This window comes from Thalassophryne amazonica, chromosome 23 (genome assembly GCF_902500255.1).
Source record: "Thalassophryne amazonica chromosome 23, fThaAma1.1, whole genome shotgun sequence".
NCBI lineage: Eukaryota > Metazoa > Chordata > Actinopteri > Batrachoidiformes > Batrachoididae > Thalassophryne > Thalassophryne amazonica.
Genome location: NC_047125.1, coordinates 34,166,263 through 34,182,298, shown reverse-complemented (window position 1 = coordinate 34,182,298; position 16,036 = coordinate 34,166,263). Strand labels below are relative to the sequence as shown.

The window sequence follows — 16,036 nt, the reverse complement described above, 5'->3', positions numbered from 1 at the left end:
CACTGTCCTGATTTAAGTTTCACTGAAGTATGAATCATCAGAACAAAAGGACGAGGTTGTTAAACGGTGACATTCATGCGTTTGAGATCCAGAGACACTTGGGAGGATTTTATGGAGTCACGAGGTCAAAGGTCAGAGGTGTTTGGTGAAGCTGATTTCTTTACAGGAGAATGAAGGTCCAAGTCTTTAGGGTCCTGATGCTGTGTGGCTGTCAGACTTGGACTCTAACCGGTGACCTGAGGTCAGGACTGGATGTGGAACGAGCAGCGCCTCAAACCTGCTGCAGTTTGACTTTTCTTTTCTTGCGCGCCTCCTTGTGCACTTGCACTCTGGCGGAGAAACATAATGATTTTAAACGTCATTAAAAAATAAGCACATTTTCAAACATTAATCTCACCCCCCCCTTTTTAAACCCTTCCCACAAAAAAAAAAAAAAGTCTGGATCCAAACATGTACTTAGTCCATGAGCCAGTCATGAATTTTGACTTAATCTGTACCACTTAAGGGGAAAAAAACGACACTTAGTATCCAGCCTCAGTGTATCATGACCTACACAAAACTGTATGATAACCATCCCAGGGTGGCAGCTGTAGCCAGGTAGGGGTCAATGAAGAATTACACAGAGGTCAAACTTTAAAAATGCTCCAATCATGTTGAAAACTATATCACACTATTTGTCTGATCATAACAATTCCAAAAAGGTATAGTTTGAATGATGCAAAAAATGATGCAAATTATTGGTTGAAATAAAAGGATCAATAATGGAATAGTTTTGACTGTGTTGAATGCTTTGTCTCCAAAGTAAAGGTCAAACAAGGTCAACATCCATTGGATTCTATGACATGTGACATGTTACCCTGTAACATGAAAACTAAGCATGACAGATGGTGCAAACTGTACCTTTTTAGAACCCTATGAACCCAAACAATAATTTGCGTAATTTTTTTACTGAAATTGGGGCTACTTTTATATTTGACCCCTGTACAAACTGAAACTGACCTTTGTCACCATTTTTTCTGTTTTTACCCCATAACTCCAGAACATTCCATCATAGATAGTCCAAACTATACCTTTTTGGAATTGTTATGATCAGACAAATAGTGTGATATCGTTTTTAACATGATTGGAGCATTTTTAAAGTTTGACCTCTGTGTAATTCTTCATTGACCCCTACCTGGCTACAGTTACCACCCTGGGATGGTTATCATACAGTTTTGTGTAGGTCAGGATACACTGAGGCTGGATTCTATGTGTCGTTTTTTTCCCCTTAAGTGGTCCCGAAAAACTGCCTGGCCCATGGACTAATTGTGATGAGGTTAGGACGGGCTGAATCTGAACAACAGACGGCTTCAGATGGTTCAGGTAGACAGGAGAGGAAAAAAAACACTTTGGGGCATTTTGTCACATCCCGACTACATCAGTGTGTCCACAGCGCCCTCTGATGGTCAAAGTGGAAAAGGTGCGCATGTCATTCTGTCTGCAGCAGCTCCAACAAATACAGAGACAGCGTTCTACCAACCGTGAAAACTCTTTAATGCACGAAAGTTTGGGTCATTTGCTTTTCCTCAGCATGCAAACAGACAACAAAGAAAAATATCTGTTTTGATGAACAGTTTCCAGTCATGTTAACAGCTTGGAGGGCACGAACTCCCCCACCAAAACCTCACAATACACAAATATATACTTATTTTACCTCCACCATAAATGTGTTCAGAAATTTTTCATCAAATTCACCTGTAGTCAGATTTGGACTTTTCATTCAGCAAAGAAAAAAAAAAACCTCAATTCATATCTAACATGTTAATATGTGTAAAAATAACAACAGACAGATTTAACAACAGACAGACTTATCACATTTTTACATACAAGAGATTACAGATTTAATGTAATAAAACGTTTTGTTCAGCAGAGCTGCTGTAAGTCAGTCAGCTGCCAACAGCCTTTATGAGGTGTGATGACGTGGCAGCAGCAGGAGGCGGAGCCTTCTGTCAAGGTGTCAGACCTCCAGGAACCTTCACCGCCACCAGGATGAGTGACATGTGCTGGATGCCGTATGAGGACAGCGTGGTGGTGTCTCCTTCCAGCATCCGATCTGAAAAGATTAACCGCAGTGTCTCCTCTCCTTCAGACGCCAAAAGAAAGAAAAAAAAAAACAACAACACATGAGTTTTCTTTAACATCTTGCAGTTCATCTTCAAATGAGCAGTTTTGACTCTCTGTGATTCTTCAGCAAGTCACATCACGAAGGATGAACGAAACGTGCTGCAAATTATTTTCAACAGATGCTGCTTCTGAGTGCGAAATGGCGCCACCTGGCGGAAGGCTTCAGCCACATCACGTTTTTTCCCCCTTTGATGTGGTGAAAATAGACAACAGCCAACTGAATTTTACTCTCTCTATATATATAAGATCAGAAAGATCAGGTCCCTGGGCTTTAATCGCATTCTTGTAAACCAATTCAATAAAATGCTGTTTTAAATCATTTTAAACACATCCAGGACACAGAACATGTCATGATCAGGTTCGTCAGCGAGTTAGATAACGGTGTATTTTTCTTTTCTTTTCTTACCTGCGTTCCCTGGAAGTCTTTGTGTTATTTTCTCCTTCAGCTGCAGAACTGTCATGTTCTTCATCTGTTCCTCAGTGTTACAAAGGTCAATGGTCATCTTCTCGCCCTTTAACCCCAGCACCACCACCTGGTAGATCTTCCCCATCACTGACTCTCAGCCAAACAGCCTTCTGGTCTCACTGTCAGACTTTGAATGAAAAACAGGTTCCGGGAGTCTGTTTTTGTGATGCAGCTGACGGGACTCTTTCACTTTCACCTTTGAAAACTTACGATAGATTGACAGCAAACTTTTAGTTACTCCACTTTTTTTTTATATCTTAATGTATCTCTCATAAAATATTTGCACAGTGCTGCATGACAACTTCAACATGGACACTTTCACATTAAAGGATCCTCAAAGTGGGTCAAAAATAAAGTCTGTCCTCTTCAGAAAGTGTTTTTATCATAGAAACTGTGACCAGATATTAAAAACTTGTCCTCTGATATTTGTAAGAAAATCAGCTATTAATGTTTTTATGACTTTTGCATCCTGTTAAATTTGTTTGTTTCTCTTATTTAAAAAGTAGTTTTAAAAAGAGAACGTTTTGATATTTCAAATCATAAACTTTGTTTGCTCGGTTGTGTTTCTTCTTGTTTTAGCACAAAAGGCTGCATAAAGTGACGTCATGTTGTGTCTGAAGCTCTTTCAGCTTTTCCTGGAGTCACTGTTTTATACAAATAAGTCAAAGAGAAACTGAAGGGCAGCAAAAAAACAAACAAACAAACAAACAAAAAAACAAACTAGTTTTACAGTAAAGACAAAGTGAAAAACAGGTTTTATTGTATGTTATATAACCTGTGTGACCTTTAACCCCTTGAATAGTCAACATTCGTGACTCCTCCTGCAGCTTTGGGTTTTTGTAAACATTTACTGGAAACCACCTGATAGCTCCCCACTCCCTTTTTTTTTTTTATTCCAGCTCTTCCACAGTATGTCCCATAGTATTTTGATAATGGTGTCGCAGGTCGGCCGTGTCAGAGCGAGCGGCCCGCCCGCAGGGGAAATCCAGCCCGCCTCAGCTCTCCATCCTGCACCCAGAGCGAAAGTAAAAGAGCAAAAACTTCAGAGTGACTGTTGGTGTTGAACCACAGAGCAGCCGGTCCGCAAGAAAATGTCCACGGAAAAAAGATACGACCCCAAAGACACCACGCTGAAGTTTGTCAACAGACCAGATGATCTGGATCCAATACGTGAGTAACTCAGACTGTGTCTGTTGACTCCAGTTATCTTGATGATAAATCGACTCTCACTGGTGATTTGTTGAGTGTGATGATGTTTTATTAGTGATGAAATGTTAAGCATCAGTCATTTTTGACAACTGAACTGTGACTTAAAGATTTAGGTTTAAATTTATGTACAAACCTGCATTTTAAATTGTTTAAAAAATGTGATTAAGTGATTTTGACAAACTTTCGGCTGGAAAAATGTGCAAAATGTGAAAGATTGAGATTAAAGAGTTACGTTGACTGTTTTGGTCACATGACTTACTGGAAGACCTGCTGATTTCTTCTTGTTGATTCCCTGCAGCACCAGAGGAGGGAGACAAATGTCTGAGAGCAGAGATGTCCTGCGGTCACGCCGTCACTCCAGAGTCTCTCACCGGTTGGTGCCGCAGTCTGTTGGATCAGGTACTTTACTGTTTATTTATTAGTCTTTATTTTGATACATTACAATAATCTGATTTCTGTCTAAAAGGCTGTAGTCTGTAGCCATGGCAACCGCATCCTCATTCAAAGAGGTGATGTGTCGTTCCTTTACTTTCAGGGCCAGTACAAATTTAAGTGCCCTGCTTTGGCTAAAGGCACACTCCAGCAGTGTGGCGCGGTGTGGTCTTACCAGGAGGTGCGCAGGTTGGCCGTTCTTACCCCCAAGGAGATGCAGTACTTTGAGGAGAACATGGCCCGACTGGCTGCTCTTGAATACTGTGAATTCCAACAGGTGAGTCTTTATGAGGACTGGTTGGACTCTGTCAGGATCTTTCTTTTAGCATGTCGGAATCACGACACCACACAAGGACTGAAGAGTGTTTTTTTTTGTCCTACATCCTTCCTCCAGTGTCCCAGCTGCAAAACCTACGTGGAGAGAGAGGACCTGACCAACCTGTGCGTGCACTGCACAGTCTGCACAGCTGAGAAGAAGAAGGACTACCAGTTCTGCTGGCAGTGTCTGAAGCAGTGGAAAGGAAAAGCTCCAACCTCTGATCGCTGCGCCAACAACGGCTGCACCAACCATGACCTCAGACTTCTCAAGAACTGCGAGACCACCATCCTGCCTCAGGTGGAGGGAGTTGGGCCTGTGCCCTCCATCAGAGCTTGTCCCACCTGCGGCCAGAAGGTGGAGCACGACAAGACGGGCTGCAAGAACATCATCTGCCCCCGCTGCCAGGTCGAGTTCTGCTTTGTGTGTCTGAAGGTCACTGAGATCTGCCTGAAGACCAGTTCCTACTTCATCGCCTGCAAATATGGAGTGGCTCCCAGACAAACCTCCATCCCTGCGTGGCACAAAAAATGACACACACACACTCCCCTGTCAGGTATAATACGGTGTGCAGCTTTATCTCTTTACTCTTTAATCTGTAATTACAAGTTACTTTCCTGCAATGTATCAGCTCAGGAAATGCTTCTGCCAATAAAAGTTTCTTGAATGAAGTGTGTATGTTTGATTTTTACTCCCACATTTATCCAAATACATTCAGGCTCAAAGAAGTAACTCATGCAGAGCTCAAAACTTTGTGCACTTTCTTGTAGATGTATGATCATTTCACATACCAAGGAAAATTTAGTTATTTCCACAGTAAATTTTGGAGTTCCTCAGGGATGTGTTCTGGCTCCAGTTCTGTTCAGTGCTTGCATGGACTGGGTGTTGGATCAGGTTGTAGAAGTCAGTGATGTAGGTGCTTTTGTTGACCTGGACTTCATAAATGCGGTGATTTTTGTTGAATCCGTGAATACTCTGATTGCAGCACTTGAGAAGCTGAGTGAGGAATCTAGTGTCTGGGATTGTGATGGTCCTCGATCCAGCCTTTCAGTGACTTCCTGGGCTTAGTCTTCAGAAGTATAACTGTATTTGGTGAAAGTGTTGAACTTGTAGAGACACTGAGGAGGATCACTGACACTGTGAGGGAACATCAAACACCACATTTAGTCCATGTGGGGAGTTTGTCTGGATGTGATCCAGAACACAGGTGTCTCAGTGTTGAGAACCCGAGACTGGAGAAGCAAGGACACGCCCATGTTTCACCTGGTCAAGGACACACCCACATTTCACCTGGTCGAGGACACGCCCACATTTCACCTGGTCAAGGACACGCCCACGTCTCACCTGGTCGAGGACACGCCCACGTCTCACCTGGTCGAGGACACGCCCACGTCTCACCTGGTCGAGGACACGCCCATGTTTCACCTGGTCGAGGACACACCCACGTTTCACCTGGTCAACACGCCCACGTTTCACCTGATCGAGGACACGCCCACGTTTCACCTGGTCGAGGACACGCCCACGTTTCACCTGGTCGAGGACATGCCCACGTTTCACCTGGTCGAGGACACGCCCACGTTTCACCTGCCTGCAGCAGATATGTGTAGATGTTACTTTGTGGAGGTGTGGATGTGTCTGTTGTCTGCCTGAGTGGTTGTCATCCAGACTCCACAGTGTGGTGACGCAGCACCAGCCCAGGCTCTCAGACCCGACGTGAAAACAGCAAATGTCTCATTAAAACCAAAGTGAATTAGACTAAAGATTGTTGGTTTTTCCTTTTGTAAAAACTAGACCAAGAAAAGAGTTTATTTTTTACAGCAACAGGAAAAAGTTGCATTTGTGCTACAAGCACTTTAATTTATATATAAAGAAAAGATCTGGTTTGAAAGTGAGAGCATGAAAACAGCTGATATTTATTATAAAAAGTCAGATTTAGCAGCAGTCAAAGTGGGAGCGGGTCTGATGTTTCCGTCTCTCACTTCCACGGTTTTCTCTCTTCCTTCTTCCTCGTGCTGCTCTTGTCGCGTGTGTTGTGACTTTGTTGCGTTGCCGCGGCGGCTGCTTCTCTTTCTGGTCTCATCCTTCCTCTTGTTGCATCCTTAGTGGCGTCTCTTCCTCCGGCAGCGCGCTGCTGCGTCCGTCTGGCCTCTGAGTCACTCCCCGGATGGATAAGCATCTTTGTCGTTCCTCTAATTGTCTCTGTGTTGTGGTTTTGCTGTAACTTGTCATTCATCCTGAAATCAGCCTCCGGGTGATGTTTGGTATGTGCTCTTGGCTTTGCACCGGCTACAGCGCCCCCTGGTGTTCTCTGAGTGATTCTCTGTGAATCATCTTTCAGAGATGTGGTTGCTGGTGTTTGTGAAACCCTGCGCGTGTCACCGCTGTGCTTTACATGCTCCTGTCTGTCCTCAGCCCGTCCAGCTCTTCTTTCTCTTCTGTCAGCGAGGTCACGGGAAGATGGGCCGCGAGCTTCTCGGGCGCCGAGTCTCTCTGACTGTCCGCTCGCTTAAGGAAGAAAAAAACCTGATTCTATTACTGACACAAAAACAACAAACGTGCACTTCCATTTAACTCTCACATGATTACGTCATCGTGGAAGAAGGTGGGGCTTACTGAGGTCCTGCTACATATTCCAATGACTTAAACGTGTTTAAATATCGTCCACGCCCTCTCTGATTCTGTGTGGTGATGTCATTTCATTATAATGACCATTTTGCACGTTCTGTCTGCGTGCACGCTGCCTTGTGTGGTGGTTATTATTATTATGCAGATTTTGTGTGAATCAGACAAACATGTTTACTGACAGACAAATAAACAAACAAACATCTCCTCTGTGAACAGGATGTAAGAAGAGCTTTAAATGATAAAGACCAACTGTCCCCCCCACCCCAATGAAAGTATTTCATTTTGCATCTTTGCAGAAAAAAATTTTCTTCTATGTCATCCACCCCCCCCCCACCCCCCCCCCACCCCCAATAAATCAATGAAATTCCAGGAAAGTGAATGCAGCTTAAACGGAGACGTTTCATTGGTCGTTTCTATAAACACGTCATACTGCAGGAAACAATCAGAAATAAATACAACTGAATTTAAAAAATACATCCAGATATTAACAGTTTAGAACATAAAACAAACTCACCTTTCTTGTACATGAGAAGATAAGCCTGGGACCTGGTTTCAAGAAGGAAAATCATTATAACGGCAAAATCACTGTCAACGTGCTCTTGAGCAAAACACAAACTGCCTCAGTGAGCCGCCTTGGGTCTGACAGTAACGATTAATCTGCCTGAATAAAGAGTGCGAGCACGTCGAGGAGAATGAAGGACAGTTTACCTCCTGCAGGCGTTTCCAAGAGCAGCCTGCAGAAAATCAAAGAGAGAATTTTAAATAGTGAAAGTATAAAAACCTCACATTCAGATAATTCACTGCTTCACAATTTATAACATTAAACACAATAATTTTAAATGAAAAATCTTAAATGTGAGATAGTAAAATAACATGCAAAACTTTTCCACAAACACAGTGACATTCAGTAGAAATAAAGTAAAATTCAGATGCAGGATGATATCAGTATCAGTATCGGTTGATAAAAGATGAAGTTAGTTACTGTCAGATATGAAACTTTCTGCAGATACACCGATAATCAGACTGTACGTAAGAGTGAGAGTGACACGAGCAAGTGATCCACAAATACACATGGGGAGAAATGCATTATGGGAAATGTAGTTTGCTTTGGGTTACAGTGCAAAAACAAACAAACAATGACCTTAAGCAGCCAATCAGGATGCATTTCATCATTGAAGTGTAACAGCAACATCTTTTAGAACATGCAGGAAATGCAACCAAGCCTGTAGCCATACAATGAGAGCATGAAAAGAGAAACCAGACGCTCGTTTTTGTGCGTAATAAATAAATAAATAATCGAGCCGATAACCAGTCAGCTGACGCAGTTTGTCAGACTCATTAATTGTTGACTAAAGTTCAAGTTAAGGATTGTAGATGCTAGTTTTAAATAACTCGGTGTGTGCAGACGTATGTCCAGAGCCGGGTGCCTCAGAGTTTTGGTCTTTATGGTTTGGTACGGTTCTGGGTCCTTCTGGGACCGGACAGCACAGACTCACCCTCTGCACTCTGGTGTCATTGAAGTCGTACCATTCCCCGTTTTCAAACGACTTGATGCACGCGGTATAATGGCCTCCTGATAGACTCCCAGAATGCATCACCACAGCGTAGAGGTTGTATGTCAAATCCTGGTGGGAAAAATAAGGGCACAAAATGAACAACTGTGACTGCAAAACATTTTTAGTGTGAAAGAAGGTGCGGAAACAGGAATACCTGCGTTTGTAGGGTTTCAGGGATGTCGGCCTCACAGTGGACTTTGACATAGCGGTTTGTCTCGAAGTCGAAGCTGAACCTCTTCAGCAGAAGGGTCAGGATGTCTGGGTGTTGGGTTATCTGGCATTGCTAGACCACAAAAGGACCACATGAATAAAAGTTCCAGTCTGGAAGACAAAACATCTGCTAAGGACCTTGTAGGTACGTGAGGTTAAAATCTATTTTGAACATTCAATGTTTGTAAAAAGCTGCTGTTAATAACGTGTTCTAGTATTCTTCTCCAGACTTGACTGGAACAAGTCCAGAGTTGAGAAACTTGGGAAAATTAACATGATACCTCGTTCAGCAGCTGGAAGAACCAGCAGAACCCATTCCAATAATGCCTTTTCATTGTTCTTCTTCCTCAGGGATGTGATCTATCCGGTCTCCTAGTCTGGATCCTATATGGGTTTGGTGTTGGGTGGAGTTGCAGAAACCAGCAGCTCAGTGAGGAACTCATCTCCTTCCACAAAGTCACTTTTCACTGATCTTAGTAGATGATCCTGTGATCTTTGACTCACTAGATACTCTGATTGCAACTCTTGAGAATCAGAGCAGTTTCTGGGTTTGTGATCATCTTGGATCCAGACTAAGATCCAGGCTTTGACTGACTTCCTGGACTTGTCCATCAGAAGTATCTGTATGTGCTGAAAGTGTTGAACTTGTAGAGACCTTCAGATTTCAGCAGTGGCATTTGAGTCTCTGGGAAGATCTTACGGAGTCAAAGGTCAGAGGTGTTTGGCGATGCTGATATCGTTGTGGGAGAATGAAGGTCCAAGTCTTTAGGGTCCTGGATCTTCCTGTCCTATATGGCTGTCAGACTTGGACTCTAACCGGTGATCTTTGGTGTCGACTGGATTTTCTTTGGTTCCAGGGCTCTTTGGGGATCCTTGGGTTCTGCTGGAATGACGGGTGAATACTTACGGAAACTAAAGGGAGGAGAGAGAGTCCCAGACCGGACCTGACCAGTTCACGGCGGGGGATTACAAACACCCCATCGTACGTCAGACTCACAAAGATTGCGTCTTTTTTTCCACGACACCAGCTGCAGGACATCTTGTTGTCCCTGCTGACTTTGTCTCTCCTGAAGAACTCCTCGAACCCTTTGCTCTGTCAATGAAATGAGTTTAAAAAAAACACGATTTAAGCTTTTTGTTTAGTAACACCAACAAGATCAGGCGCTGTAATTTGGGGTAGTTTCACGCACCACGCTGTAAGGTTCATGGTGCCAGCTTTCCACTGTGAGTGGCAGAAGGTAAAAATGGTTCCTGGAGTTCCTCTGCTGGTTACACCCACAGCAGGTGAACCTGTAGCTCAGCTCTCCTTTGAAGATCTGCAAATGGAAGTGATGGATTAATAACGGGGGCGGAGCCTCGTGTGTGTGTGTGTGTGTGTGTGTGTGTGTGTGTGTGTGTGTGTGTGTGTGTGTGTGTGTGTGTGTGTGTGTTAGCCGACCTCGGCTGCCTCGCTGCTGCACACAGACAGGATCTTTTGGAAAAACTCGGCAGCGTCCTGTTGCTGGTACACTGAGGAGCCAGAAGAAGACAAAACCTTGTAACTTCTCCACAGTTCCACCATCTGATCAGCGAACGACAAGCTGCATTTTACCGTCTTTAATCTGCAGCAGCTTTGTGATACGATGTGTGTCAGCTGCGCCTTTCTCTAAATCAGCAAACAGTTCTCTGAGGTGCTGATCCATAGATGTTTGACCTTCATTGCTACGGCACAGAGGATGTGTCAGAGGTTACTGTTTTTCTGGACTATAAATCATGTTGTTTTTTTGGAAGGTCCTGCAACTTCCATTTCAAAGTGACTTATATCAATAAAATGGTTGTAACAGCGTAAAAATGCTGCTTTGGTCAGTTTTCTGTACAGTGAAACGAAGCAACACAATATTAAAGATATCTGGACGATGTTTTTAAGGCTCATGTGTGATGGAATAAACTTTACAGATTACTACAAAATGTTTTTTCCTGAATTCCTGAGAAAATATGTTTAAAAAATGATTTATAGTCCAGAAAATATGGTAAAGAAAAGACAAATATTTCTTTAAATCTGATCAATTTACAAATAAATCTAGGATACGAACCTTTTCACAGTCTCCCGGAACTCTGGAGTCATGAAAAGCACCTGAAGAATGCTGTTCAAGTAGCATGTGAGACCAGGACTCTTCAATCCATGGTAATCTGAAAACACAAATCAGTAATCTGAAAACACAATGCGGTAATCTAAAAATCCAACACGGTAATCTAAAAATGCAATGTGGTAATCTGAAAACACAAAGCAGTAATCTGAAAACACAATGCGGTAATCTAAAAATCCAACATGGTAATCTAAAAATGCAACGTGGTAATCTGAAAACACAAAGCAGTAATCTGAAAATACAAAGTGATAATCGAAAAATGCAACGTGGTAATCTGAAAACACAAAGCAGCAATATGAAAACACAAAGTTGTAATCTGAAAACACAAAGTGGTAATCTAAAAATGCAATGTGGCTATCTGAAAACACAAAGTGGTAATCTAAAAATGCAACGTGGTAATCTGAAGACACAAAGTGGTAATATAAAAATGCAACGTGGTAATCTGAAAACACAACGTGGTAATCTCTAAAATACAACGTGTTAATCTGAAAACACAATACGGTAATCTGAAAACGTAACACAGCAATATGAAATATAACGTGGGGATCTAAAAATGTAACACTGTATTCTCAAAGTGCAAAATGGTAATCTGAAAATTTAACGCAGTAATCTGAAAACACAATGTGGCAATCTGAAAACACAAAGCAGCAATATGAAAACACAAAGTTGTAATCTGAAAACACAAAGTGGTAATCTAAAAATGCAACGTGGTAATCTGAAGACACAAAGTGGTAATATCAATCAATCAATCAATTTTTTTATATAGCGCCAAATCACAACAAACAGTTGCCCCAAGGCGCTTTATATTGTAATATGAAAATGTAATGTGGTAATCTGAAAACACAACGTGGTAATCTCTAAAATACAACGTGTTAATCTGAAAACACAATGCGGTAATCTGAAAACGTAACACAGCAATATGAAATATAATGTGGGGATCTAAAAATGTAACACTGTATTCTCAAAATGCAAAATGGTAATCTGAAAATTTAACGCGGTAATCTGAAAACACAATGTGGTAATCTGAAAACACAAAGCAGCAATATGAAAACACAAAGTTGTAATCTGAAAACACAAAGTGGTAATCTAAAAATGCAATGTGGCTATCTGAAAACACAAAGTTGTAATCTAAAACTGCAACGTGGTAATCTGAAAACACAAAGTGGTAATCTAAAAATGCAATGTGGTTATCTGAAAACACAAAGTGGTAATCTAAAAATGCAACGTGGTAATCTGAAGACACAAAGTGGTAATCTGAAAACACAAAGTGGTAATCTAAAAATGCAACGTGGTAATCTGAAGACACAAAGTAGTAGTCTAAAGATGCAACGTGGTAATCTGAAAACACAAAGTGGTAATCTAAAAATGCAACGTGGTAATCTGAAGACACAAAGTGGTAATATGAAAATGTAATGTGGTAATCTGAAAACACAATGCGGTAATCTGAAAACGTAATGCAGCAATATGAAATATAATGTGGGGATCTAAAAATGTAACACTGTATTCTCAAAATGCAAAATGGTAATCTGAAAATTTAACGCGGTAATCTGAAAACGCAACATGGAACTTTGAAAACTCGCACATCTTGTTGGCATTCATCAAATTGTACTTAAGTGGTTTGAATTGTATTTGGTTGAAAGGAGTTCTTCTATTATGATTGATAACCTCTCCTCATCAATTGGCTTTGTTGTGGAGTGCCACAGGGTTCCATTCTTGGCCCTGTTCTATTTTCACTGTACATGTTGCCGTTGGGGTCAATTATAGCCGAGCACAAACTGTCCTTTTTGTTGTTATAATGCAGATGATCTGCAAATCTATCTGCCTATGAGGACTAATGGAAGTGATGCTCTGTTATCATTATTTAATTGTATTCATGATGTAAATCAGTGTCTGTCCCAAAATGTCCTTTACATGAATGATGGTAAAACACATACCATTGTGTTTGGATGTTCTGGCATGTCGGATGCTGTACCATCAAACTCTGGTGCTCAGGCTAATTATTTAAAACCAGCTTTCAAGAATTTGTGATATTTGACGGCTGTTTGAGGTTCAATCAACAAATAAACTCTGTTTTTCATCTTCTGGCTAAAGTAAAGTCTTTCCTCAGTAGACCTGGGCTTGTATCCTTGAAGCATCTCAAAGTCCTCTCAAAGAGCTCCTAACTTAGCTCTGAGGCAAGGAATCTTAGCCTTGGAGTGAGCCAGCAGGTGTCTGAGAGCAAGTCTGAGCAGGGAGGGGACAGAAACTCCTATCTTTGTGAGGAGGCGGGGTTGGCCCCATTGCTAGGTATGATGCAGTCTTCCAACAGCTGTGATTGGTTGTCATGGAAAGGGGAGGAGAAATAAAAAAACAAATGGGCTTCGCCCTCCTAGTCATGAATGGACAGTAAAAATCAACTGATCATATAACCTGAACTGTATTAAGACGTGTAATCGTGAGGATAACTTAATGTCCTGATGATGAAACTCAGCAAAATTAAATGAATTATTACACAGCTTGAAAATGTTTGAACGACTGTCATTCACTTGCCGATTATCTATATATTAAAAGTGTGCATGCATGTGTGCGTGTGTTTATTTAGTACATTTATTGTGAGTACATAATTATAAATATGTTAAAAATACATGCATGACACGAGAAAGTGAAAACACTTATTTCCATTGTGGTCCAGTTAAAAATCAAATGACAAAATAGAAGTAATAATAAAAGAAAATAATATGAATACCGATAATAATAAAATAGTTATAACATTAACAGTGAGTATATGACAAAAACCTAAACAATATATAAATACATTAAGACAGTAAATTAACATAAAATAATAATGTAGATCAAGCTGTCATCCTACATACGGAGAATATCTCTGCTTCCTCTCTGTCTTTTCTGCCGTTTTCTCTGTTTAAGACACTCTTAGGCTTCTTAAAAGTCCTCCTCTTAACAGTTTGGCACCTTAGGAGCTCTCTTAAGGCCTAAGATGTGTTGCAGACGACTTTCATCTTACCAAAGGGAAATTCTAAGGAATGTAAGAATTCGGGGAATTCTAAGATTTTTTTTTTAACCTTCAGCTGCTTCGTGGATATGGGCCCTGATCTTCAGATGGCCATTCATGCTTTCATCAGCTCCAGGTTTGATTACTGTAATGTACTTTATGCTGGTGTTATCTAATCTTCTCTTGGTTGCCTCCAACTTGTGCAAAATGCTGCTGCTTATCTTTTAACAAATACTTCCAGAAGTGAGCATATACTCCTGTACTTCACTCGCTCCACTGGCTTCCAGTTCATTTTAATGTTCTTGCACCTTCCTACTTGTCTGAAGTTTTAGCTCTCCTTGTTTACAGTAGGACATCGCGGGCGTCTGGTCGGATTTACTTAAATGTTCTGAGGTCAAAATATAAACTCTGAGGTGATGGTGTTTTTGCTGTACCTGAACCCAGACTGTGGAACAAGTCACTTCCTGATTTACACACCATTTCTGACCCAGCACTTTCAAGACTTATTTATTTAAACTGGCTTTTAACACCTGGTGGCGCTGCGACATATTTTTGTTTTTGTGTGCCGTTTTCACTCTATTCTTGTGAATTTTGGACACCGTCTGGCTGCTGTAAAGGACTTTATGAATAAATGTTGATTGACTGTCAATGTGGAAATAGAAAAGACAGCGTAACAACCCAAAAATACAACCTGGCAACGTGGCACAACGAACGAGGCCGCCGTGTCCGTTAGCTGGGAGTTACCTGATGCCTTCATGCCGTTGAGTTTGTGCTGTAACATTTCCACAGTGTTACGATTCATCCTGATGCGGCTCTGAGGACTCAGTCCATCTTTAGATGGTGAAGCTCTTCCTCGTGCGTGGATTGGACCTTCTGAAAACGCAGCAGTCTCTCAGAAATCACTCAAAGGTGCAAAACAAGAGAAGTTACTCAGTGATTTGCAACAACTTTTTAAATTCATTAATATGTTCATGGTTCCTCCAGAAATCAAGCGGATTTGTTTTAAAAATATCAGCTGCATGGTCAGGTGACTCACAGCATCCAATCATATTCATCCATGTGCTGGCATGTTCTGTATTTGCTGTGTGTATACACTCACTATCAGTCTCAAGCGTCTGTATTTCTTAATGACTGATGCAAATTAAATCCAAAACACACTTCTGGTCCGGAATGGTTGTAATGTTCCTTTAAGAACTCTTTCCGTCAGAAAACCTTTCTGTGCCCCGTTTACGGTTTTATTTTCTTAAAAATTACGCAGCCGTTAAACACGTTTGGTGTGATTTAACGTCAGACGGTGTCGATAGTGAGAATAAAAACCGACTTACCAGGACGGTATCTGACCCGCGATCCTGCAGAAAACTGCTTTCACTTTTCAGACTGGCCCGTTGCCAGGTTGGCCTATTATAAGCACCGGGGCGACAAAAAGAAGATTCGCCTTTTTGTCGGGGGGGGGGGGGGGGGGGGGGGGCACTGTGTGATGTCTTTTAATGGGACCTTTTTAATATAATTGCAAGAATGTGAACGAAGAAAATATAATAGCTACAGGTAAGAGACATGTCTCCACGTGCCCAGAGTTTATGTGGACATCATGTGTGTGTGTGTGTGTGTGTGTTGGGGGGGTAGTGTTAATATGATAAATTGTCGCTGGTGTCCTCAGACACGGACTCCTCTAACTCCTGACCACTAGGGGCACTTTAACCACGTAATGTTTTCACAGACATGGTTATTTTTCAGCAGATCTGGCAACCAACTCCCCGTTCCCGCCGTCCAAATAGAGCTGAATAAACACTAGAGGGGACATCAGGCTCCTTTTTGCAATATTTTAATCCGCCATCTTGGGAGAGGGATCATCGCGAGTTTGTGACGCACCGAGAACCGTCTCTTAAACCAACAACCGTCAGAAAACACGCCATCTGGTGGCTGCGGCAAATACTACAAAAAAAG

General features: G+C 41.7%; 3 protein-coding genes across 3 annotated transcripts; 1 reads left to right on the top strand and 2 right to left on the bottom strand.

The window, feature by feature from the left end:
- Window positions 1-1,512: 1,512 nt before the first annotated feature.
- zgc:194655 (uncharacterized protein LOC794380 homolog) lies at window positions 1,513-2,793 on the bottom strand. The gene is made up of 2 exons (XM_034164606.1): window positions 2,570-2,793; window positions 1,513-2,122 (listed from the first exon to the last, which is right to left on the bottom strand). Exons 1-2 carry the CDS (start codon window positions 2,712-2,714, stop codon window positions 1,989-1,991), a joined length of 279 nt encoding a protein of 92 aa, XP_034020497.1. The 5' UTR covers window positions 2,715-2,793; the 3' UTR covers window positions 1,513-1,988.
- Window positions 2,794-3,557: 764 nt separating this feature from the next.
- On the top strand, window positions 3,558-5,257 carry si:ch211-212k18.15 (probable E3 ubiquitin-protein ligase ARI7). The gene is made up of 4 exons (XM_034164602.1): window positions 3,558-3,799; window positions 4,137-4,237; window positions 4,374-4,547; window positions 4,665-5,257. Exons 1-4 carry the CDS (start codon window positions 3,721-3,723, stop codon window positions 5,118-5,120), a joined length of 810 nt encoding a protein of 269 aa, XP_034020493.1. The 5' UTR covers window positions 3,558-3,720; the 3' UTR covers window positions 5,121-5,257.
- A 1,115-nt stretch (window positions 5,258-6,372) lies between these two features.
- LOC117505075 (ubiquitin carboxyl-terminal hydrolase 47) lies at window positions 6,373-15,499 on the bottom strand. Its single transcript, XM_034164601.1, has 12 exons — window positions 15,418-15,499; window positions 14,837-14,965; window positions 11,050-11,146; window positions 10,569-10,678; window positions 10,416-10,486; window positions 10,168-10,293; window positions 9,975-10,070; window positions 8,922-9,050; window positions 8,708-8,836; window positions 7,920-7,945; window positions 7,726-7,757; window positions 6,373-7,091 (listed from the first exon to the last, which is right to left on the bottom strand). Exons 2-12 carry the CDS (start codon window positions 14,892-14,894, stop codon window positions 6,562-6,564), a joined length of 1,404 nt encoding a protein of 467 aa, XP_034020492.1. The 5' UTR covers window positions 14,895-14,965; window positions 15,418-15,499; the 3' UTR covers window positions 6,373-6,561.
- Window positions 15,500-16,036: the final 537 nt, after the last annotated feature.

Coding starts and splice junctions, on each gene's coding strand:
- zgc:194655 (XM_034164606.1), bottom strand. CDS start 2,714: ATGGGGAAGATCTACCAGGTGGTGGTGCTGGGGTTAAAGGGCGAGAAG. Junction 2,123..2,569: donor AAGACTTCCAGGGAACGCAG/GTAAGAAAAGAA, acceptor TGGCGTCTGAAG/GAGAGGAGACACTGCGGTTA.
- si:ch211-212k18.15 (XM_034164602.1), top strand. CDS start 3,721: ATGTCCACGGAAAAAAGATACGACCCCAAAGACACCACGCTGAAGTTT. Junction 3,800..4,136: donor AGATGATCTGGATCCAATAC/GTGAGTAACTCA, acceptor GATTCCCTGCAG/CACCAGAGGAGGGAGACAAA. Junction 4,548..4,664: donor AATACTGTGAATTCCAACAG/GTGAGTCTTTAT, acceptor TCCTTCCTCCAG/TGTCCCAGCTGCAAAACCTA.
- LOC117505075 (XM_034164601.1), bottom strand. CDS start 14,894: ATGAATCGTAACACTGTGGAAATGTTACAGCACAAACTCAACGGCATG. Junction 10,679..11,049: donor TTCCGGGAGACTGTGAAAAG/GTTCGTATCCTA, acceptor TCTGTGCCGTAG/CAATGAAGGTCAAACATCTA. Junction 10,071..10,167: donor ACCATGAACCTTACAGCGTG/GTGCGTGAAACT, acceptor TTTCATTGACAG/AGCAAAGGGTTCGAGGAGTT.